This window comes from Pseudopodoces humilis, chromosome 20 (assembly GCF_049639895.1).
Source record: "Pseudopodoces humilis isolate 2021_Gansu_Grassland_sample_001 chromosome 20, ASM4963989v1, whole genome shotgun sequence".
In the NCBI taxonomy this organism is placed as follows: domain Eukaryota; kingdom Metazoa; phylum Chordata; class Aves; order Passeriformes; family Paridae; genus Pseudopodoces; species Pseudopodoces humilis.
Window position 1 is genome coordinate 5,529,175 of NC_142219.1, and position 22,610 is coordinate 5,551,784.

Sequence of the window (22,610 nt, forward strand, 5' to 3'; positions counted from 1 at the left end):
TTAAGTTTCATAGTAGAATATTTGGTACAGCATGGCCAAATATTGAGGAGAATTTAAAAGTAACTTGGAAACTCACTGAAAGGAATTGGACTTGCACAGACACTGATGGACATTAATAAGTACTTGCCAGTGTGCTGAGAGCCCAAAGAGCATGAAAATTGTCATATACCCAAATTTGTTTGCTACAGTAATCCTGTACATCAGCCTGTCAGCTATGCTTGATGCTGAAAGGATTCTCTGGGATAGGTTCTTGCCATCATTGCTGATATTAAATGTAGTGATTTAAAAATGAAGTTTGAATGCAGTGTGTAATCTTACTGAAGCTAAATTCCAGCTTGCTGAATCAGAGCCCAGTGATTCCTTTTGCATTTCAGTATCAATAGTGCTCATCCAGGCTTGTTAACTCATAGTTTGTGTGCTGTTTATCCTCAGACAAAATGGATAGTAATTTCTGGTGAGCTCTGATGTCACCTTAGCCTTATAGCAATATTGTTTCTCCTCACTGGGTTTGTTCATGAGACTCATTTTGCCAGCTGCGCAAACAAGTACAAGTCCAGCATCTGGAAAACTGGAACTGGAACTTGTGTACCTTGGCTGAGGTTCTTTATTCCATTTCCTAGCTTTTTCCTGAAACATTTTGATGGTAACTCTCACAAAATTCTATCCTGAGAGTGAGAGTGCTGGAGACTCAAATAAACTGTTTTCAGAATGAGAATGAATTTGTGTGTTACTGATGTTCCACACAGATGTAATACACTAATGAAAATTTCCATTAAATAAAGGGAAAAGGTAACAAAAAATACTGGGCAAGTTTATTTTGTCCATATCCCATTTTCCAGAGTTTGGGATCACTTAACAAAATGTAGGTGTGCATTATATATAACCAACTTCATCACTGTAAAATTAAAATTCAACAAAGAGTATCTGTGCATTGTGGACTGCTAAAACTTCATAGCAGATATTGAATAAGTCTTATTTCCTTTGTTGTACAGCTGTTCTGAAGGACTTGTTCTGTGCTGGCCTCCTTAGATCCATTTGTAAATTCTCTCCTGGTGTCAGACCATCTGCAGATTGAACTTCTGTGATTTGTTTTCTTTTCCCTGTAGCAAACGCATACAGGGACTGCAGCGACGGGGACTGTGAGCACCATAGAGATTGAAGCTTTTAAGAGACAGCAGCAGGCCCTTGCACCAGCAGGTACGTTCCACAGGCACAACTCCACTCCCATCCTCCTTTTTTTCCAAACAGTGACTGGAGCCCACTGTTGCGTAACTCTTGAAATACATTTTTGCCTCACCTTGGGAATCACCGGATCCTTAGGACTATCTACTGTGACTGGTGCTGTGGGAAGAGTGCACTCCACTCCCAGTAGATAGGCCTGGATTTGGCAGGCATGGAAACATGGTTAGGTTGATTGTTCTGGCTGAGAAGATTGGAGATGGCCAACTTGAAGTCAGAGGGACTCTGCCCCTGGAGCATGTTCTTCATAAATGCTACACATGTACAGTAGTTGTAGCTTTCGGAGCTGATGTTGGAATCATGTGTAGTAGTTTGCTTTGTAAAATTGAACCCATTCCATTATACCATGCCATAAATGGAATTTGAATATCACAGATTCGTCTAAGAGACCACGAATTGAAGTGGGCCGTCATGGGATGGTTTTTCAGCACCCGGGTGTGGCTTCAGGAGTTCCTCTTCAACAGCTAATGCCAACAGCACAAGGTACTGTGTCACCACATGCCAGTTGCACATTAATTTCACAAGGAGATGTTGGTGATGGAACTAGAAACTTGGGCTTCCGGCCTGCCAAGATCCTAGTCCCACCACACACTTCTCCATGTAAATTAATACTTGGTATGCAATGCCTGATTTGTTTAAGGAGCTGAGTGACGGGCTCCAAAGGTGCATGTGGGCATGGAAATACGTCACAGGTGCTGATACAAAATGGCCAATCTGAGAATTCTGGAACTGAACCAATGATTTATGAAAAGGAAATCACAAAATTGGAACATCATGACAAATTTTTATTCATTAGTCATGCCAAGCCTTAGAATATGTGTTAGAGTGAATGTGTTCTTAGAAAGACCTAAGTAGCATTTAGACGTTATGCTGGTTTTTTAGGTTAAATTCCATTAGCTCACCAGTCCTTTTTTTTTTTTGAGTATACAAAATTTAGAAGACCTATAATGACATGCTCTTTTTTAGTTGCTGTGCTCCAAATTCTAGTTACAGTCCTGTGCATGAAGTACTTTGTTGTTTATTGTAATGGTGATTTATTTTGTGATTGTGATGTGGTATTTTCAAGTGATGGTGTCTTGTGGCAAAGTAAGTAACAAAACCATTCTATTTGCAGTCGATTTCCTCCTTAAATCAACAGAGAGCATGGGACGTTTTAGTCTCACCTGTACCTTGTCTCCTCTTGCCCTGCAGGTGGGATGCCTCCCACTCCCCAGACGGTGCAGCTGACGGGGCAGAAGCAGAGCCAGCAGCAGTACGACCCCTCCAAGGGCCCTCCGGTGCAGAACGCGGCCAGCCTGCACACGCCACCGCCGCAGCTGCCGGCGCGCCTGCAGCCCGCCAACGTCCCCATGGCATCGCTCCCGGCCACCCTGCAGCTCCCGCAGCAGCAGCCTCAGCTCGTGGAACCTCCAGCCCAGCCACAGATCCAGGTGAAGATCCAGCCCCAGAGCGTGCCCCTGACGGCCGCTCCGCTTCCAGCGCCGCTGCAGCAGCAGGTGCCACCAGCAATCCACGTGCAAGGACAGACGCCCAACCAAGTGTCGCAGCCGCAAGCTGCGATACAGCAACAGGTACGGGGGCGTTGGTGGGGTGGATGTGTTTGTTTCCATGGCCAGTGAAATCTTAAGAGCCATGTCTTCATCTTTTAATTCCACTGAACACTTAAATCCTTTCTGCTGTAGTGTAGACTAAGTTTTGAATCCTCAACTCATCAGTAACCAGTGTGTTTCTTGGGCAGACTGTGACTCTGACACGACCATCTGCAGATCCTACTCAGAGCTCTCAGCGTCTTGCAGCAAATCCACTGCCACCTACCTCATCCATCGCTCCAGCAGCGATCCCAGGCACAACACCGCCTTCTCCATACCCAGTGCAAACAAACAGGACCTCTCCAGCAACCAACAAGTCCCTGTCTCCTATTGCATCCAAGCCTCCTGGCTTAGCAGTAGCAGCAGCAGCAGCAGCAGCAGCACCCAAAACACAAAGTCCAGCTCAGAATGCAGCAGTGTTGCCGCAGGAAAACACTCAAGACAAACTGGCTGAGCAAGTCAAGCTGGTAAGATATTTTCTGTGTCATGCTTTTGCACTTTTTCTTTTCCTGTCAGTTAATTTAATAAATTGGAAGCAGTTAATATTTTTCTCCAATTCCGTGACTTCAGGTGCATTCTGTAGCTTCATTGTAAGTCTCTGTACTTCTTTCTAAGGAAAATCAAATCCATCAGCGGATAGCAGAACTGAGAAAGGAAGGTTTATGGTCCCCCAGGCGACTGCCTAAACTCCAAGAGGCTCCAAGACCAAAATCCCACTGGGATTATTTGCTGGAAGAAATGCAGTGGATGGCAACTGATTTTGCGCAGGAGAGAAAGTGGAAGATGGCAACTGCTAAGAAGGTACTTGAAAAGCATTTTATAACTCAGAACAATAAATGTTGATATCACTCAATTTGGGAGCAAAGCTATTGAGACATCTTTTGGTACAGAGAGAAGTAAAGGAAAAGCGTGGCACGAATTTTTACCTTAAATGAGAAGTTATGTTGTCAGTTTTGGATATGGCACTTGAGACAGACTGGATAATTGTACAGAGTGTGGATGCAAGTAACAGTTTATAGATTTTATTCCTCAGTAAATCAAACAGTTGTTTAGGAACCCACTCAATATGTTGGTTGGGTTATATTTAAATAAAAAATAGAGTTGTCATGTCTGTCTCACAAATGAGTTATTTCCTGCCAATAAAGAGTAAATACAGAATTTTGTAAATAACTTCCTTTGGGTGTGGTTGTCTGTCCAGTTCTTTTTTCTTAATCTCTCTGAAAAATAAGAGTAAAGACAGTAGTGGAAACATAGTAGAGAACTGTTTCCATAGGAGAAAAGAGCAGCACAGCAGAAATACAGTAGTGGAATGAAAATTTGTATGGTGTGGGATGGAAATATTTAAAATCTGTTAATTTACAGTAAGCAAGGGTTTTCTATGGATACCAGCAATGTTGCATCTTTTTTTGATACGTTCATGACCAACTTAGGGTAATGAAGAGAGCAACTGAAGGTGATTAGTTTAGATTGCCATGTTGTTTCTACTGTATGTTTTGAAATGATGGAAGCTCACAAGCAAAATATTGAAATAAGTGTATTGTTTTGTACAATAAATATCTGCATTTTGAATATAATTTAAATCTGAATTTCCATTTGTGGCCAATGGTAGGTTTTTAAGAATAGGAGAAACAGGAAGGGCAAATGTGAAATGATCCTTTCCCTGGCACTATGCTTCAGACTTCTGGAAGTCAATGTTTTAGGGACCTCCTGAGCTAAAGGTTGCAGTCAAGTCAGTCTTAACAGCCATTGACTGATCTTTCACTCATGTATGTACACTCTTTTTGAACTCATTTTAGCTTTGGTCTCTGACATTTTGTGGTGTGATTTCTGTGACTTCATATGTGCTGTCTGAAAAAAAAAATATTTCTTTTGTGTGTCTGCTGCTAATTTTAGTGTAATTTTTTTCTAATTTTTGTATTCAGAGAGTGAATTAAGAGTTTCCTACTTGATTGCTTAGTTATAGTTGAATTTTTTTTTTCTTTGAGTTTCATGTCTTTTGCTTTACTGGCATGGTAAAAATTAGAAATATTGGAGGTAAGTGCATTGTGTGTAAAGCTATGGTCAACATCTGGCTGCTGATTATCACTATAATCTTAAGAAATGCAGTGATATGTATTTTGGGGTAACCTAATTCAGTATTTCATGGTACTTTAGATGGTAAGAACTGTGGCTCGTTACCATGAAGAAAAGAAACTTAATGAAGAGCGAGCTAAAAGGGAAGAACAGAACAAACTGAGGAGAATTGCAGCATCCATTGCTAGAGAAATAGAGTATTTCTGGTCTAACATTGAGCAGGTAAAGTACCTACACTCTAAGACTTGTGCAATTGGTGGTGTTTTTTTAATCTTCAGTAGTTTATTTGTAAAATTAAAGTGCTTTATTAGACTTGGTTTGCATTTCAGGTTGTTGAAATTAAACTGCAAATTGAATTTCAAGAGAAAAGGAAAAAGGCTTTGAATTTAAAAAGATTTTCAAGGAAAGGTAATTGTATTCCATTTCATAATAAATACAGTCTGAATTCTGATGATATTATTTTATATAATTCCACTCAGTGCAGCTTAACTAGTTAACAGTAAAATTGTGAGTTGCTAATAATAGCTTGTGAGTAGATCTGAATCATGAGTTATGGGTTTTTATATTTTTGTGTTAGATTTTATTAATACTTTTTGTGTTTTGCTTTGAATACATTTAAAAATTAATGCAAGAAATGTAAAATTGCTAAGTGATGAATACATACATCAAGTGTAATAATTTTCCAGGCAAGGATGCAAAAGAGGACCTTTATTTGGAAAAAGAAAGTGAAATGGTAAGTCTTTCTGGTTTTTTTAAAAGCTATCAAATTAGTTTAAATGTGACTACATATGTGAAAGAGTTTTGGTAAAGGTGATTTTTTTTTTTTTAATATACATGGCGATGATAAGATGATTTCACTGTAGTTACAAATGAACATTCAGTCACAAGTATAATTTTTCTTTTCTGGTTAGGAAGGAAAGTGGATTGTGGCTGGTACATATCTTTAATGGCTGTGAATCATTCATTCTGAGATTGAAGACCAAAAAACTTTACAAATTAATTGCCAGACTTGGGCAGGAGTTTCATCTACAGTAGCCAGGGGTGGACTTTGTGGGGCATGAAACTCATTTTCAGATGTTTAGCAGAAATTTATCTGCTGAGAGATGGAGGTGTATGTTGCAGAATGGATCAAACTGATTGAAACAGATATCTTTTTCCCTGGATGGAATGTGTGCTAAGGACTCCTTGGCTGTGTCTGTGCAATTGGAAAAAAAAATGGACAAAGGATTTGAGGCCCTGAGCCATCTGTTGTGGCACAGCTGATGCCCATGTGCTGGAATACTCCCCCTCCACCAAACAGAATGCCTGCATCTGAATTTCCTGCTAGGAACAAGCTTTAGCATGTGTTATCAGCCAAACTGTGGCCCAGCATTGGCTGTGAGAGTTAATTGGCACAGGCTAAGCAATTCTACAGAGTGCACTGGATGCTGAGACAATTGTAGGCCTGCGCCATATCAGTTTTTTATTGACTAGTGAAAAAATTCAGTCCTTGAGCCAGCCTGAGTAAAAGTTTTTTACCACAGCTGGACCTGAATAATTTGACCCACAAGCAGTGACTGCACACTCCCATCAGTTGAGAAGCAAAGTTTCTGTTTTTGCATGACCAGGGGAGTGCTAAGAGGTGTTAAGTGTGTATCAGCAAATGCTTTTGGGACTGCAAGGCATGTTTTGTTATCTTTAAAAAACAAACAAAGCCCCCTGCTTATCTTTTGTTTTCTATTATTTTAAATATTACAATTATTTAATGTTAGGGGTGTTCATCATCTGGAAGGAAAAGAAAGGCAAGCACATCTTTGACTGATGAGGAAGGTAAGTCACTTCTCAAAATTTTGCATCCATAACGTAGTGCATAAGTTGAATATTAAACCCACAGGTTTTGAGTCTGTTATTATGTGGGTGCAGTGCTTTTCACAAAACAAATACCAACATTCATTTTTTAGAGACATTAGATAGTCAATTAAATAGTAAATTATACCTAAAAGAGCTCCAGTGAAAATTTGAAAATAGGATTTTCCTTGAAATTACACTGCCATCATTATTGGTGGATTTTAATTCTTTATGTCCTCATTACTTTGTTTGTCAGGCCTCACTTACGGTCTTCAAGTTCTTTTGAAGATTTTAGACTGAAATACCCATCTGCTTTGGGTCCTTCCTTCTGGTGACCACTCTATCATATTCCTGACAAAGGAACTCCCCTGTTTAAAGCTACAGAACAACCTGTGGTGAACTCTGTCAATCAATACTTAACTGCCTTCTATCCTGAGGCAGAAGTGTTTCTCTCCTTCATTTATCTTTTAAATACTGAATATAGGTACTCTCAGATTATCTTGTTTTCCCATATATATTTAATTATTTTTAAATCTTGCAGACTTAGAATATTCTGTGCTTCACTTCAGGAGTATAGAATTACAAGCCTCCTGAATTATTGTATAATTTTAATCCAAGATTTGCATTTGTGTTTCTTGTAGTTGAAGATGAAGAAGAAACAATTGAAGAACAAGAAGCTAAAGAAGGAAACATAAACCATCAAACTGAATTGTCTAATCTGGCCAAAGAAGGTAGGCATGTGGCTTGATTCTTCTCTGGGCTAGGCTCTGAAACAACAGCTGGAAACATATAGTTCTTGTTACATTTATAAAGAGGATTAGAGGTGGGAAATTGAGTGCATTCAGATGTTCAGTCCTGTGTAGTCTGTATTTAGTTTTTTCTGTCTGGAAAGCTGCAGCAGTTTATGGGATGATGATGGACATCTGCACTTTATAAAGCAGTCCGAGTTATCACACAAGGTGGCTTGAGAAAAGGTAGTTCTTTAGTGATGCTCTGCATTAAAACCTTACACCAGGACTCTATCCGAGTTCTATGAGTGCAAGATAAACACTTAAAACCAGGGTTGTATCAGATTGAACATGGACATTTTATCATCACCTGTCTTGAGTATCTCAGAAGGGTTTTGTGACTGACTTGTTAGGTCTGAAAGGGCGCTTAAGTGCTGGGGGTGGGTATAAATATCTGAAGATAAGGGGCTTTTAGGGACAGTGCTCTGGCTAGCAGCTCTCTCATTAGCAATGTAATTGCTATGCTGAGCTTGATGTGTGCAAAGTACCCCTTAGAGATGTGTCACTTACCCTGGTAAAAGCACATTTTTAGAGGCAGGCTGCCCATTAGGCTGAGCGTGCCTGGCCATGAACATGCGGTTTCCAAATCTGTTTGTTTGGTCTGTTTGGCAGCTTAGTGGCTGCAGTGAACTGGCCAGTTGGAGGGATTATAACCCTTGGCCAGTTCAGCCAAGCTCCTAATGAGAGTGTTTGCTGATTTTGCTGATTGATTGGCCACTGCCAGCATGTACATTCCTAGTTAACAGCTCAGACAAGGGATCCTGGAGTTACAATCCAGTTTTGAAATTCAGTCTTGAAACTTTTGAAGTCTTGCATTGTCTTCCAACCACTCAGGTGGATTTGGTGCCCCTACCTTCCCAACTGGGGTTTTACTGAGGGTTGTAGGGTGTTTTTGTAATACAGTAAAAGCAAGGCATGAGAGCAAACTGCTTGGTGTAATGCCAAATGTTCTCTGTAATCAAGGTTATGAAATAAATACTGCCATCATTCACTTAATTATTACCTCTGAAGTTAACTTCTGATTAGAGAACTGGCAATTGTGAAGAATGTACTGAGATTATAGTTAATAGTATCTATTGTTCCAAGTTTCGGTATTTTTAAACTTTCATCCTTTAATGACCTTCAGCTGAATTGCCTCTGGAAGATTTGGTAAAGATGTATGAAGGTGCCTTTGCAGAAAATTTTCACTGGCCGCAGCCGAAGCCTGACAGTGAAGAGGAGAGCAGTGAGGAAGGTAAATTACTCTATGTTTAGAAGTAGTTGTGCTGATTTAGAAGGTGAAATAAGTTGTTTGGCTTTTCAGGACTCTGAAAAGACATTTTGTTCTAGGGGAAAATGCATATTGAGTGAATCACATTTAAAATTTCTCAATTTGTGAAAAGAGGGCAGTGTTTGCCTACTTTAAAGCGAAGATGTGTGAGATTTTCAGGAACAATGCTAAGCTGTAGAAAAGCCTCTCTACACTGAATTAAACATTACACTTCATAGGTACCTATAATTACACCTCTGTTCTATGCTAACATGATGATAAAGCTACATACTTGAATATAGGTTTTAAGTAGAATGAGAAGACCTCCCTAGAGGTTGTGAAAAGCCAATGGTCATGTTAGCCTAGCTGGTGTGAATGTCCAGAATATGTATATGAACCTGAGCTTAGGTCATTTGCATTTTACCTGAACTAGCTTGAAAATCATAGAATTGCTTTTGAAAGTTAGCTGCTTCTTTAGACCCATGTCTGAATCCTGATCTTCTTAGTCCCTTTGTGTGATTGCTACTGAAATTTATTTTAGATTATACTCCAATTTTTCTCTCTCTCTCCTAGAAATGGAAGACCACATGTCTGATAGGGAAAGTCCCCAGAAAGAAGTTGTCCTCATAGACTCCCTTCTCAGCATTGACCAGTACAAGGGCCTGGACAGATCGAGTCCTCCCAAGAAGAACATGCGAGACATAGCAGAAGTTGCTGCTGCAGCAGAGATGTTGTTACCTAAAGGCAGCTCCAGGATAACAACAGCAGTAAGAATCCCTATTTTCTGCTACTCTGTGTGCTGATATTTACATAAAGAATGCTTTTTTCTTCATTATTTTGTAGCTTTTAGCAAGAAATTGCTTGCTTTTGCTTTTTTTTTTTTTTTTTTGAGTTACCTATAGAATGTTTATCTTTATGCCACGCTCTGTGAATTCAATTCAGGAAAAAATAACAAATCACTCACATTCCAGGTAAAATACAACACTCCGTCACTGTTGTATGGGTCTCTCAGAGAATATCAGAAGATTGGGCTGGATTGGCTGGCAAAGCTGTACAGGAAGAATCTCAATGGCATCCTGGCAGATGAGGCAGGGCTTGGGAAAACAGTGCAAATTATTGCCTTTTTTGCCCATTTGGCTTGTAATGAAGGTAAGTTCATTTGGCTAACAGTTTTAGACAGGTACTAGGCCAGCATTATCTCTGTGCATTGTAGCCTAGGGTCACCTGTTTTTCCTTACTGAACCATATCAGGCTTTAGTTAATGACAGGAGTAAGATTGTGTCAGAATAACTTTGATATTTTGTGACAACAGTGCTATCTAGTCAAGTATAGTGTCTGATCAACCTGTTACACTTTAGAGATTCTTCTGAATACTTCTAAATTCTTACTAGTACAGAAAAGCCTTACAAATTGTTTAATGACCAGGAGTAGATTAGTCATTAAAATACCTCTGTTTGTTGTTATTAGATCTCACTTTTAATGCTTAATTTAATGCAATGCACTTAAGAAATCAAGGTAGAATATAAGCTACTTACATTAAGGAGTCTATTTCTAGTGTTAACTGCTGTGTTTCCCCTTCTGTAGGGAACTGGGGCCCTCACCTTGTAGTTGTCCGGAGCTGTAACATACTGAAATGGGAGCTGGAATTGAAACGCTGGTGCCCGGGCTTGAAAATACTTCTCTACTTTGGGAGCCAAAGAGAACTTAGGGCAAAAAGACAGGTGCTGGATTTTGCAACTCTTACACTGTTGCCTGAGACATTGAGCCTGTATATATCTGTCTTTTTTTAAAGAAGAAGTAGCTGGTTATGAGACATTTGGGAATTCTGCCGTAACTTTTCTGTCTCATCCTTTCTTTGCTTTTCCGTAGGAATGGATGGAACCCAACAGCTTCAATGTGTGCATCACTTCCTACAAGCAGTTGTTCAAAGGCCACACAGCATTCATGAAAATGCGATGGAAATACTTAATAGTAGATGAGATGCAGCAAATAAAGAATATGACTGAGAAACACTGGGAGGCACTTTTCAGTCTCCGCAGGTACAGAGCAGAGAATTGATTTCCTACTGGCAGTGGGTTTTTCTATTTTCATGTCACACAGTTCTCTTCTTAACAGAAAGCTGATTTATAAAAACCCTCTTGACTTGGTCTGCCCAAATTCCTGAGCGACGTGCACCTATGGAGAAGTGCTTTTATTTAAAACAATCAGGATTCAGAGGAATGCTTGAGATCTTTTTGTTTCCACTATCATATCACTGTAATTCTTTGCTGATATTCTGTGCTCCCAAACAGATTCCCCCTTATGTTCTGATACTCTGCAATGAAGAAGCTATTCGGTGGTATATTCAAGATTGAAAAGATACTTTATCCTAGGTTTAATTTTATTATATTTACACAATTCTTCTGTGTCTCTAGTAATCATAAAGACATAGTAATCAGTCAATTAAAAACCTTCTTTTGTTCACAGCCAGCATCGTTTGCTTCTGATAGACACTCCTTTGCATAACACATTGATGGAGCTGTGGACCATGGTTCATTTTTTGATTCCGGGAATTTCCAGACCTTACCTGGATTTTCCAGTAAAAGCACCTAATGAAGAGAACCAGGATTATTGCCATAAACTGGTCATCAGGTTGCACAGAGTATGTTGTGATTTTTTCTCATGTGTCCTACTACAGTAGTAACGCTGTTGAGGAGAAGGGGAATGAAAATACGTGGTTCAGAACAGAATTTGTGCCCTATCTTAACACTTTGTTCAGTTTAGACAGAAAATCCTGCTGAAAGCAGAGGGTTCTGCTACCAGAAGAGTATGGAGATTTCTTTTTAAAATAATACAAGGCTCAGATTTTGAAGCATGCCATGCAGAAATTAAAGAGCAAATTAATGTCTATACAACTGTGTGCATAGCAGTATGATTATATATAGCATATGCAGTTTATCACATCAAATCTGTTAGGTGTGAATAAGTTTAGCTTCCTGTTGTAAACTCTTTGAAGTGAGAATTTTTTTCCTCTCAATTCTGAAACGTTTCAGATGATTCAGCCATTTATTTTGCGGAGATCAAAGAGGGATGTTGAGAAGCAGCTCACAAAGAAATATGAACACGTGCTCAAGTGCCGTCTGTCTAGTCGACAAAAAGCCATGTATGAGGATGTCATATTACAACCAGGGTAAGGGCTTGAAACAGTAAACATAAAATGCTGTCACTTTTAGTGCTTAAGCAGGGAAAAAAATTACTGCCATGGGGGGAAGTGTTTTAGTGTTTCTCTGAAATTTTCCATTATGATCTGTGAATAAAATGTGATTGCATTATAGACTAGAATTACAGCAGGTGATGCTGTGGCCTAGTGAAAAACATGCATTTACTTCTGGAACCTAAGAATTGAGTTATGATGGTCAGCTCTTCTGCTGCATTGTTTTAATATTTGTCTCCAATGGGTGATTCTTCATTTTTTTAAAGCCCAGAGCTTTTCCTCACCACCTCCCCACCAGTGGTAATTGATTGGTGCAGGGGTGAAACAAACAAAGCAGAGAGAGGATGGGGAACTGGATAGGTTGTATTTGATTGTAAGGCAGCACTGGGTCTTTAGGTTTCACTTTTCCAAATTTACTTTCAGTACAGTGCTGCTTAAAATACTGCAGAAGACCTCAGTGAAATCTAAACTTGTTTTAAGACTTTCACATAACATACTGCATTGCTCATTCTCACCTTGCTGATTTAGGGACATCTCCATAAAAGCTGCACATAAATCAATATCTTTCTGTATAATTTATTTGGCAGAACCCAGGAAGCCCTCAAAAGTGGGCACTTCATCAGTGTCCTGCACGTCCTGATGCAGCTGCAGCGGATTTGTAACCACCCTGATCTGATAAACCCCCGGCTTTCAAGCTCCTCTTATGTATCACAAACACTGGAATACAGAACAGCCTCTCTGGTGCTGCGAGCCCTGGAAAGGGATATTTGGAAGGTCAGTAGAAAAATTAAGGTTTTTTTTTTCCTCTCTTAATGCCCTGGCAGAATTTCAGTACTTACTGTTTTCTTATATGTGATAACTCTACCTGAAGTTTATAAATAGAAGGAATTCACTCTTCATAACTGTGGCTACCAAGTGTGTTCTTGCTGCATCTCTTTTTTTATCATAGTGGTTTGAACTCCTCAAGTGGTTTGTAAACAGTAATTTTTCATGAACTACTTGGTCAAAGAGAAATTACCTTTGCTTTCATCATGTCCATGTTTGCAAGAAGTCACTCTGGGTAGTGCTGTGCTTATTTACGGCATTCTGTAATTTTCTTTTTGCTTTTACTAGCTGAAGGAAAGCAAGACTTACTCTTTTTTACATAACAGTAAACATTCTGTTACAATGACTAAATTAGTACCCTTCTGTCAATCCATTTGAAGTACCACTATTTCTGTTATTGTTAAACAAGTGATCCCACTCCTTGACATGATAAAAAATATAAAAGAAGTATGAGTAATGGAGCAGTTGACATTTTTTGTTTAATTTTATTTCTATCCTTCATATTTTTCTACTCCTAAATTATAGTTTGGCATTTAAGCTTGATAGTTAACCTTCAAAGAGTTCTATTTAATTCTTTGGAAACCATGATATATGATGAATTGTTAAATGTGTTTTGCTTTAATTTCCACAACTGGCTAATTATTTAAGTTCTTTTTCTTCTAATGCTTAAAATGGGACTGTCAGTATAAGATTTATTTTCAAGGTTTCTGGATAGTTTTAGTTAATAATTAATAGTTTATTTCTTAAACTTTTATCATTTATTTCAAGTTAAAAAGTAAATATATAGAAATTTAATTCAGCATTGAACATAAACAGGACTTAACTGTTTGGGTCATCACATAAAACAATTTTTTGAAACCCCTAGGAATCGGACTTGTCTCTTTTTGATCTCATTGGAATGGAAGACAAAATGACTCATTATGAAGCACAAATGTTGCCAAAACAAAAAGTCACTAGAAAACTGATTGAAGAAATCTACAGCTCCCCTCCACCACCGGCAAGACCCAACCCAGTGAAGCTCAAACCAAGCAGGTGTGTACACCTGCCCTCCTTCTAAGCTAGAATTACAGCAGCAAAAGGTGGCTCTAATCTCTACTGAGTTCTCTCTGCATCTCTGCTAGTGGGATTCATACAAAACCTCGAGCTTTGCATTATTTTTTCTCTTGCTTTTGTGTTTACCTCTGAAAATAAGAATTCTGTTCTTTGAGGCTTGCAATTCCATTTGAAGTTTGTTGATGGATTTCCCATAGCCTATCCTTCAGCAGCAGATGAGCTTTGTTCTTGGACCTTGTTTATGGCAATTGAGAGTTGTTTTGCAGAATTACCACGAGGATAATTTAAGACTAAGTTGGGCCTGCAGTGTCAGCTGTGCTCTCACCGTTATGTAAGAGACATAAGAAGTTTTATTGCAGTACATTTTTGTAAAGTATTTTTCTCCTAGTGAAGTAGTGTTCTCAAAGTAATGTAGAACTGTTTTTCTAATGCAAGAGAGCTGCCCGATGACCTGCAGCATAGTGATGTCTCTCTGGAGATTATATGGGAGCCCTTTTTATCAGATATCTTCAGATATATCTTTTCCCAGATACTGACCTAGCTTCTTTAAGATGTTTGCTGTAATTCTGAAGCATCCAGCATTAAACTGGGTGTATGGCAATGAAAATTTTCTTTCTTGGATTTAGCGAGATCGCTTTCTACAATGTTTACTCAGGATGCTTGTGAAGTGATGAGTCTTGCCAGCTTCAGCCATCTGCAGGAAGATTAGCATCTGACACAATCAGTTTATATGTTCCTCGGAGGACAGAGTTTGTGTCTAAAGGCCAAACTATGATCTTCCCGTAGTCTTTGACTGTTCCTGCTCTTGCCAGGTTGTTCCAGCCCGTTCAGTATGGTCAGAAGCCCGAGGGCAGGACTGTAGTTTTCCCAAGCACTCAAGTCCAACGCACGGTGACCACGGCGACGGTGACACAGCAGGGACAAGTGCGAGGCAGATCCCCCATAGCTACGGTGTCTTCAAATCAAGGTAAGGGAGCCAGTGCCACCCTGGTCACCTGCACCTCAGCCTAGACAGATACAAGCTAGTCTGTTTCATAGAACTCCTTTTCCCTCTAGCTTAATGGTCTAGAATACTAATGGCTTAAAAATACCAACAGACTAATTGCCAGTAAAATTCCCTGCTAGTTTCTCCAGTATGATCTGCCAGTATAATGCAAAACTAAGCTTTATGTAACCCGTTAGCATATGGAGTAAATAAGTCACAGTTGGTATTTAAACCCCGAAGACGTGTAATGCTCTGTCAAAGATGGGAATGTACAGTGCTTCTCTGTATTTATTTAGCTTTTAAACAATGCTTTCCAAGTAGATAATGTTGTAAAAATAGGATGGAGTAAGAGTCGTGGCTAGAAATCCCAGTCTGTAAGGACAAAGCCGTTCTTGTAGCCGTTTGATTATCCTGTTGGAAGGTTTCTTTTTAATGCAGGTTGTTAAAAAGAGTGGAGTTAAAACCTCTAACAGCTTGCACAAACAACCCTTATTGATTGCAGCTGCAGCAACACAGTTTCAGACAACTCAGTCTTCCACCAGTGCTCCAAGACACCAGCCCGCAGCGACCTTCACCACAGCAACTAGCGCAGCCAACCCTGTGAAACCGCGGGGCCAGACCTCTGCGCCGGCCCCGCAGCCGGGCCAGCCCCAGCCACAGCCACAGGTCCCCCCGCACACCATCCAACAGAGTGTGCTGCCTCAGAGGCTCGTACTGACCTCTCAGGCCCAGGCACGGTTGCCTAGTAAGTGGCCTCCCCTTTCAAGGTTTCTCCCACCTTTGTACTACAATGAGGTTAAGTTACTAGGCACCCTAAAATGTGTACAGAATCGTTGTTTTTTTTTCACTCTTCTGATTAGCCTTGCTCAGTACGTTGCTTATGACCAAGGAAAATCGAAAATTGGATAAGAAACAATAGAATTGCTGTGGACATACATTAGCGGTGTCAACTTAATCTCCTATTTCTGCATGTTTCTTCTGCTGGCAAGACTTCCTTCAGACCAAATGTTTTAGCTCTCTCCTAATTATTCCTTTCATGTTAAACACTAATCCATCTGCTAAAGGCCTCTCTGGCGGAGAGGAGTGTCGACACTGTTAGGCAGAGAAAAGCGATGAGGCTTTGCTTTTAGGTTGTATGTGCACTGCCTATTAGCATGTGTAGAGAGTACTGAGCAGTGATGTATTAATTTTATCTCTGGGGTAATGCACTGCCTTTACAAAAGCTGAATTTTCACACCACTATTTTCTCAGTATCGTAAAACTTAATGCTGAAATGCCTCTAACCTTCCTGCATTTAAATCACAAAAAGCTTGGTCCTTGCCACTTCAAAGCTTTTTGGTTTGTCTAAATGCAGATTGCTTAAAATAAATCATGTTTCATCAGCAAATTTCAAATGTGTATTTAATGTGCCAAACATAGGAATATTTTAATTTCTTCCATACCCCTTCCTTCATGCTCTTGAAAAGGCAGTGGAAATCACTTTAATACTTGTTCTGTTACAAAGTGTCACATGAGTTTTCAGGTAGCTCTTTTTTGCTAATGAAAGTGGTAATTTCTAAAATGTTGATGTTCTTATCCTTTAAACAATCAGCTTCTTTCCAGTTTGTCCAACAAATATAGAAAGCAATACCTGCTTAACTTCTATATGACACTTTTGATGCACTAAGTATAATTATGCATGGAAGGCGCTTCAGCACCAGTTTACTAACCAAAATGTAGAATTGTGAATATTGAACAACTCGCCTCCTACTTTGGTTTTTTTAATGCCTGTTTCCCTCCTTAACAGGTGGTGAGGTAGTAAAAATAGCTCAGCTGGCTTCTATAGCAGGAGCACAAGGCAGGATCGCTCAGCCAGAGACCCCAGTGACTCTGCAGTTCCAAGGGAACAAGTTCACTTTGTCACACAGTCAACTCCGCCAGCTCACTGCAGGGCAGCCCCTACAGCTACAAGGTACTTATTTCAACACAGGCAGTTTTCCATTATTCAGAATGCTCATGTTTTGATATGGGTACCACGTTCGTTGTTGCTGGAGATTTTTCCATCCCCAGTGCTTATGCTGTCTTGCTCTTCCTATTTTCTGTGAGCCAAGGTAGCTCTGGCTCGAAAAACAAATGCCTATCAAATGAAAGACATGGTTACTTTCTTTTTCTGTATTGTGTTTCAAAAATGTTATTTGATTTGTTTTCACACCCATGCAGTGCAGCTGAAGTAAGGTGAGGCATTATTTGATATAAACTCCCTGCTGAGCAGAAACAGAAAAACTGAGAACATTCTTGGTTTATTCTGAAATTGTGTAAATCCTACTTCAAGATTGGCATGCATCTGAATTCTGGCACAACTATTGCCCTGAGCTGAATGCTCTACCTACAATATATTTTGTTCTCAAATCTCCCTTGCTGGTGGTATGTATTGCCAAATTTAGGAGAATAGGCATATCTTGATTCTTTGTGGCAAACAAAATATATAGAGGGAATGTTAAGTGAAGATTTTTTGTTTGATTGGATTTTGTCCAAATTCTGTATAAATACCTAGACTAGAATGATACCCCTATGACATGAAACTCCTCTTCAGCTGTGAATACTTGGGTGTTTCCCTCCTTTTTTGGCAGATTGTTGTAATCAACATGTCCAGTAAAATTTAACATCGTAAAATTTAACATCGTTTGAAGCAATAATGATCAGCTTTGCAACACTAATAGATTTTGCTAGAGAACTCTTACTCTTTTCCACTTTCTCCACCCTAATGTGTGTTAAAATCCTCCACTGCAGGAAGTGTCCTTCAGATTGTGTCAGCCCCTGGGCAGCAGTACCTGAGGCCTCAGGGCCCCGTGGTCATGCAGACGGTTTCCCAAGCGGGAGCTGTGCAGAACGCCCTGAACGCTTTGGGAAACCAGCACCAGGCAGGTGTCCCAACTTCCACTGCAGTCACACAGCAAGGTGGGTTTTCCAGCCTGAGGAAATGTCTCTGTCTAAATATTCAATTGCTAGAAGCACATTCGTATATAACTCTAAATTGTTGCAGATCATAATTCTGTAAGTTGAGTGCAGAAGTGGGTAAACCATAAGGCGAATCCTGCCAGTTTGTACTTGGTGTGTGCTGGAGTTTTAAGAAAATTTTTAATACAAACTTGGGAGAGCATGTAACTTAATAATAGGTTTTTTTTTTACCAGTTTTACCTTTGGTCAGTTTTGTTTTTTTTTTTTGGAAAGAACTAAATTTGGAATAATTTTGTTAATTTTTGCAAAGAAAAATCAAGGGTGATAATTTTTTTATACTGGCAGAGAATGTCCACTGATTCTCTCCATTTTTCCACATTAATTTTGCTTTTATCTAATTTCTTTCACTTCTGTAGCTGATCAAGCTACAGTTTTCCATTTGCCTCTGCAAATGTTTCTTAGGTATTTGGTGCCTTGCTGTAAATGTGATCAGTTCCTTGCTTAAAAACACAACCAAGATGTTGATCAAAAATAATGGAGAAAATTAATGCATTTACAACAAAACAGCAGATTATTAAATGAAGATAAATATAACACTTGGAGTTTGTTCCCTGAAAATGGCCATCTGTTGTAATTTTCTTGGGATATAAAAACACATTCCTTTAAAATGGTGTGATGTTCTTACAATGTAGTTAACTGTTGGGGTAAACATCTGCTAGCAGTTAAAATCACAAGAATGCTACTGAGATTCCATCATATGATTTCACCAATTTGTAGATACATTCAGTTGATGTGTTTTCTGAAAAATTTTAGATTATTTGCTCAAGGTAGGTTAAAACAATCTTTTCCTGCATTAGAACATTTTCTATTTTCTATTGTGTTCTTATTAACATTCTCTAAATGTCAACATGTATTGCACCATACATGACATTTTGAATAAAGTACAAATGGAGCACAGTGCTTTGCTTTGTACAAAACAAAGTAAAATTCTGTTGATCTGTCTTGGATTTTTGTGAGAACAGTTAGTGTAAATATCTGTCAGAGGTCTGAGGTATAACAAAGTACAAATTTGCAATACTTAATGGACATTTTGACTGAAAATTTGTCTGCAGCAATGACTTGTTACAGCTATAAAATGTCTACTTATTGAAAATAATAAAGAGACCAATTTTCAGATGAATAAGTATATAAACACAAGGTTTATCCTCAGTTTGTATTCCAGGTAGAGCTACAGTTACTAACTTGCCATCTGGTGACATGGGAGCAGTGTTAAAACCAGCACCTTTGCATGGACAGTCACAGGTATTCAATTTTTATTTTCTTGTGGAAACACAACTTTTCAGAATCAATAATAAGTCTGTGTAATAGTTGAAAGCTATAATTTTCAAAGTTGGAATTAATTAGGAACTTTGATGATTACAGAGTAGGTAAATATCCCAACTTCTGTCCATATTTCAGGTTGACAGATCTGATGCATTTGCATTTGTAATCCATAGATAAAATAATCTGGTGAATAAAAGCAGCTGACAGCTTTCTTGTGCTGTGATAGACAGGTTCTTGTAACTGTAATATATTTTAATTACGTAGTAATGCATAAATAAAGAAATTGTGTGGGTTTTTTGTGTTTTGAACACAATAGCAATTGGGAAAATTTTTATAGATTTCTAATCTTAACAAGGTTTTTGAAAAGATACTCAAGCAACTTACAAAGCCTAGGGGAACATCAAGAATATATCAAAAGCTATGAAAATGTACCTTTAAAAAGCAAGAAGATAGTAAACTAAGGTAGAATTGACTCTTTAATATGGACTGAATTCAGCTGTAGTCTTCAGATTTTATCTGAAATGTATACCTTTAATAATGGTCTAAGTAGTAGTTCTACTCTAGGCTCTATACTCTGATCCTGATAGTTCCATTCTAAAGAACCTCAAATCCCTCATTTGTTGTGATGAGCAGCAAATGTTGTTTTTATTCACCTTCTCTTGGCAAAGGAGACGTATGAGGAGAAGAACCGGCTCTTGAAGGAGCGCCTGGACAGGATCTTCTCCGGTAACGAGCGCCGCTGCCTGCGGGCCCCGATGTACGGCCGGGATGTGCTGAATGTTTGCTGCCTGGCTGGGGACAGAAAGGCCTCCCAGCTGCCTTCCAGTGAGGGCAACAGCTGGAGGTGGGCTGGCTTTGTCAACTGCTGCCTTTCCTCAAGTGCCTCCGGAGGCCCAAGTAACCCCTTGCGGGAAATGATCCTGGGTTTGGTTCAGCAACAGGAATCTCTAAAGGATCTTGTTAACAGGTAATGTGTGACTCTGCCTAATAAACCTTTATACATCTAGTTGTTTTTAAAACAACTTTACAAAAAGGCTTAAAACCTTGTTTATGTTGATGAGCTTATTTGGTTTAGACTGGTTTATTTAGCAGTAAATCATGTGCAGCGTGGAAGTAAAAATAAGTCACTTCTGATTCCTTTGGATCTTCATAAATAAGTGTTTTTAGTGCCTCTTTCCTTATTTCAAGCCCAAGTTCAGCTGGCTGTACTTAGGCTTACATTCTTATGCTTTAGATTTACTTGAATAGGTACTGCTTGGACCCAACTGACGAGTTAAGACCCAGAGATGCAGGCAGAATGTCATTTAGCCAAGCCTGACTTTTATTGCTATACCTGTGATTATTGATGATAATTTTGTGTGTAGCTTTTTAAATGGGTATTGCCTTGTTTTGATGCTTTTTGCAGGGCTCTCTTCGTGTTGCCCACTGCAGTTGCTGCTCCCCCATGTTTCTATGTAGCAAATCCTCCCCCTTCATACAGTCACAGACTGAAACTCCTTAAGCACAGCCTGAGGCAGAAGGCAGCTCCACACTTGCATCAGTTGCAACAGCTGACAACTCCTCACTTGCTGCAGTTCCCTGACCTCCGGCTGGTGCAGTATGACTCAGGTAAAGGACATTTGCTGAGAAGATTTCTGTAATTTCCTCTATCACATGAATGGAATTGCTATATAAAACCATTATTGTTTTTTCTTTCTGAATTATAGGAAAATTAGAAGCTCTTGCTGTCTTGCTTCAGAAGTTGAAATCTGAAGGGCGCCGTGTACTGATTTTGTCACAGATGATTCTGATGCTGGACATACTGGAGTTGTTCCTGAATTTCCATTTCCTCACCTTTGTGAGGATTGATGAATATGCCAACCAGGAACAACGGCAGGTAAGTGTTCCCTACCAGCTGCCCACTGGTACAGCAATATGTGCTGCCCAGGCTTTTATACGCTACAGCAGGGAAAGGAAATTTGCCTCCTTTTCTGCTCAGTTTGAAACACTTGACGTGTTTTTATCCAGCTTTTTTTATTAGGCTATAGTGAATTTGGTTTGGTATTTTATTTTGGTGTATGGTTTATTTAGTCCTTGCTTTTATTCTGTTTATGTAGGAGCTGATGAAAATTTTCAACAGAGACAAGCGCATTTTCTGTGCCATCCTCTCCTCTCACAGCCGTTCCACGGGAGTCAATCTTGTCGAGGCAGACACTGTTGTGTTCTATGACAATGATCTGAATCCAGTGATGGATGCAAAAGCTCAGGAATGGTGTGACAGAATTGGGAGATGTAAAGATATCCATATATACAGGTGATGGTGACAGACAACATCTGCTCTTTAACATGCTTTAATGTCAGGTTAGTTCAGATAGTGCTGCCCTGTATGATCTGGAATAAAGTGGAAACAGTGCTGAAAACCACCTCCCTTCAATAAAAAAGATGCCAAGATATCCTATGAAAAAATGTGAGGGTTTCACAGAAAGTGTAATAAATGAATCATATCTGCATGGGTTTTGTCTCTTGGTCTACATGGAATTTTTATGGAATCCTTTTCATTGTTGATTTTTGGTTAGGTTTGGTTTTTGATTATATAAGTTGTTAAAAGAAAACTCTAAAGTAAAGGTGGTAGTATGTTTTTTTCTGGGCCTACACCATAACTAAAAAAACTCCCATATGCTACCACATTTTAAGCATTTAGTGGTATTCTCTAAGGACAGTTTGTCTTTTTGTTTCTGAAAGCTGGTTTGGAAATTACTTACCAGATTTCTACTTTTTTTTCTTTTTTTTTTAGGCTTGTCAGTGGTAATTCTGTAGAAGAGAAACTCTTGAAAAATGGCACAAAGGACTTGATCAGAGAAGTAGCTGCTCAGGGAAATGACTATTCAATGGCCTTTTTAACCCAGGTAAGTTAATATTCAGAATGTATTGAAATAGCCATTTTGCAGTATTTAATAAACTCAAGCATCTGTGTTGGAGTGTTTAATAGCAGTTTAATAGAAGTCTGTCTGGGCTAGAATTAATAAAGAAGCATATTGGATTTCATGATTGCTTGAACTCTCAGTGTTGGGGCCACATTCTTTGAAATATTGTCCATCTGTTTTGTTCTGTTATTTGAATAATGATGCACAGACATCACCCCTGACATAATATACTGTGGTTTCTTCACCCTGCTGCAAAATTTTGCAGAGCTTGTAAGGATGAAGGTCTCAACAGCTTTAAAAATGTGAAATAAGTTTGGATATTTAGAGAGATAGGCTCTGAATTGCTGCTCTCAAGATACACGAGACAGTGACTGCACTGGTGAAGCCAGACTATCCTGGCTGGTGCTCCTGATATTGAAAAAAAATAGAATGCTCCCAAAAACTGAATGTATTTCTCTTTTTTCCTTCTATTTACCAAGCAAACAATTCAGGAATTGTTTGAGGTTCATTCTCCTATGGAGGATTCTGGATTTAGAGTGAAAGCAGAAGAATTTGTAGTACTTTCTCAAGAGCCATCTCCAGCAGAAAATATTTCACCTAAAGTTGCAAGACCATTCATAGAGGTA

At 39.1% G+C, this 22,610-nt stretch overlaps 1 protein-coding gene across 3 annotated transcripts in view; it reads left to right on the top strand.

Moving 5' to 3' along the window:
- EP400 (E1A binding protein p400) overlaps window positions 1-22,610 on the top strand; it is a 50,880-nt gene that overhangs the window by 12,203 nt on the left and 16,067 nt on the right. Inside the window, exons 5-34 of one of the 3 annotated variants that reach the window (XM_088065189.1) lie at window positions 1,107-1,197; window positions 1,615-1,722; window positions 2,431-2,810; window positions 2,978-3,295; window positions 3,444-3,629; window positions 4,983-5,123; window positions 5,231-5,309; window positions 5,588-5,634; window positions 6,653-6,710; window positions 7,370-7,459; window positions 8,643-8,750; window positions 9,339-9,532; window positions 9,737-9,914; window positions 10,350-10,486; window positions 10,635-10,804; window positions 11,232-11,406; window positions 11,798-11,934; window positions 12,546-12,732; window positions 13,649-13,815; window positions 14,649-14,803; window positions 15,324-15,566; window positions 16,608-16,772; window positions 17,591-17,758; window positions 18,981-19,060; window positions 19,750-20,048; window positions 20,487-20,689; window positions 20,788-20,957; window positions 21,178-21,374; window positions 21,855-21,966; window positions 22,464-22,607. In XM_088065189.1, coding sequence (XP_087921315.1) covers window positions 1,107-1,197; window positions 1,615-1,722; window positions 2,431-2,810; window positions 2,978-3,295; window positions 3,444-3,629; window positions 4,983-5,123; window positions 5,231-5,309; window positions 5,588-5,634; window positions 6,653-6,710; window positions 7,370-7,459; window positions 8,643-8,750; window positions 9,339-9,532; window positions 9,737-9,914; window positions 10,350-10,486; window positions 10,635-10,804; window positions 11,232-11,406; window positions 11,798-11,934; window positions 12,546-12,732; window positions 13,649-13,815; window positions 14,649-14,803; window positions 15,324-15,566; window positions 16,608-16,772; window positions 17,591-17,758; window positions 18,981-19,060; window positions 19,750-20,048; window positions 20,487-20,689; window positions 20,788-20,957; window positions 21,178-21,374; window positions 21,855-21,966; window positions 22,464-22,607 — 4,887 coding nt within the window. Of the gene's footprint in view, window positions 1-1,106; window positions 1,198-1,614; window positions 1,723-2,430; window positions 2,811-2,977; window positions 3,296-3,443; window positions 3,630-4,982; window positions 5,124-5,230; window positions 5,310-5,587; window positions 5,635-6,652; window positions 6,711-7,369; window positions 7,460-8,642; window positions 8,751-9,338; window positions 9,533-9,736; window positions 9,915-10,349; window positions 10,487-10,634; window positions 10,805-11,231; window positions 11,407-11,797; window positions 11,935-12,545; window positions 12,733-13,648; window positions 13,816-14,648; window positions 14,804-15,323; window positions 15,567-16,607; window positions 16,773-17,590; window positions 17,759-18,968; window positions 19,061-19,749; window positions 20,049-20,486; window positions 20,690-20,787; window positions 20,958-21,177; window positions 21,375-21,854; window positions 21,967-22,463; window positions 22,608-22,610 lie in introns of all 3 variants that reach the window. The other 2 variants (XM_088065188.1, XM_088065190.1) reach the window with 2 other exon arrangements.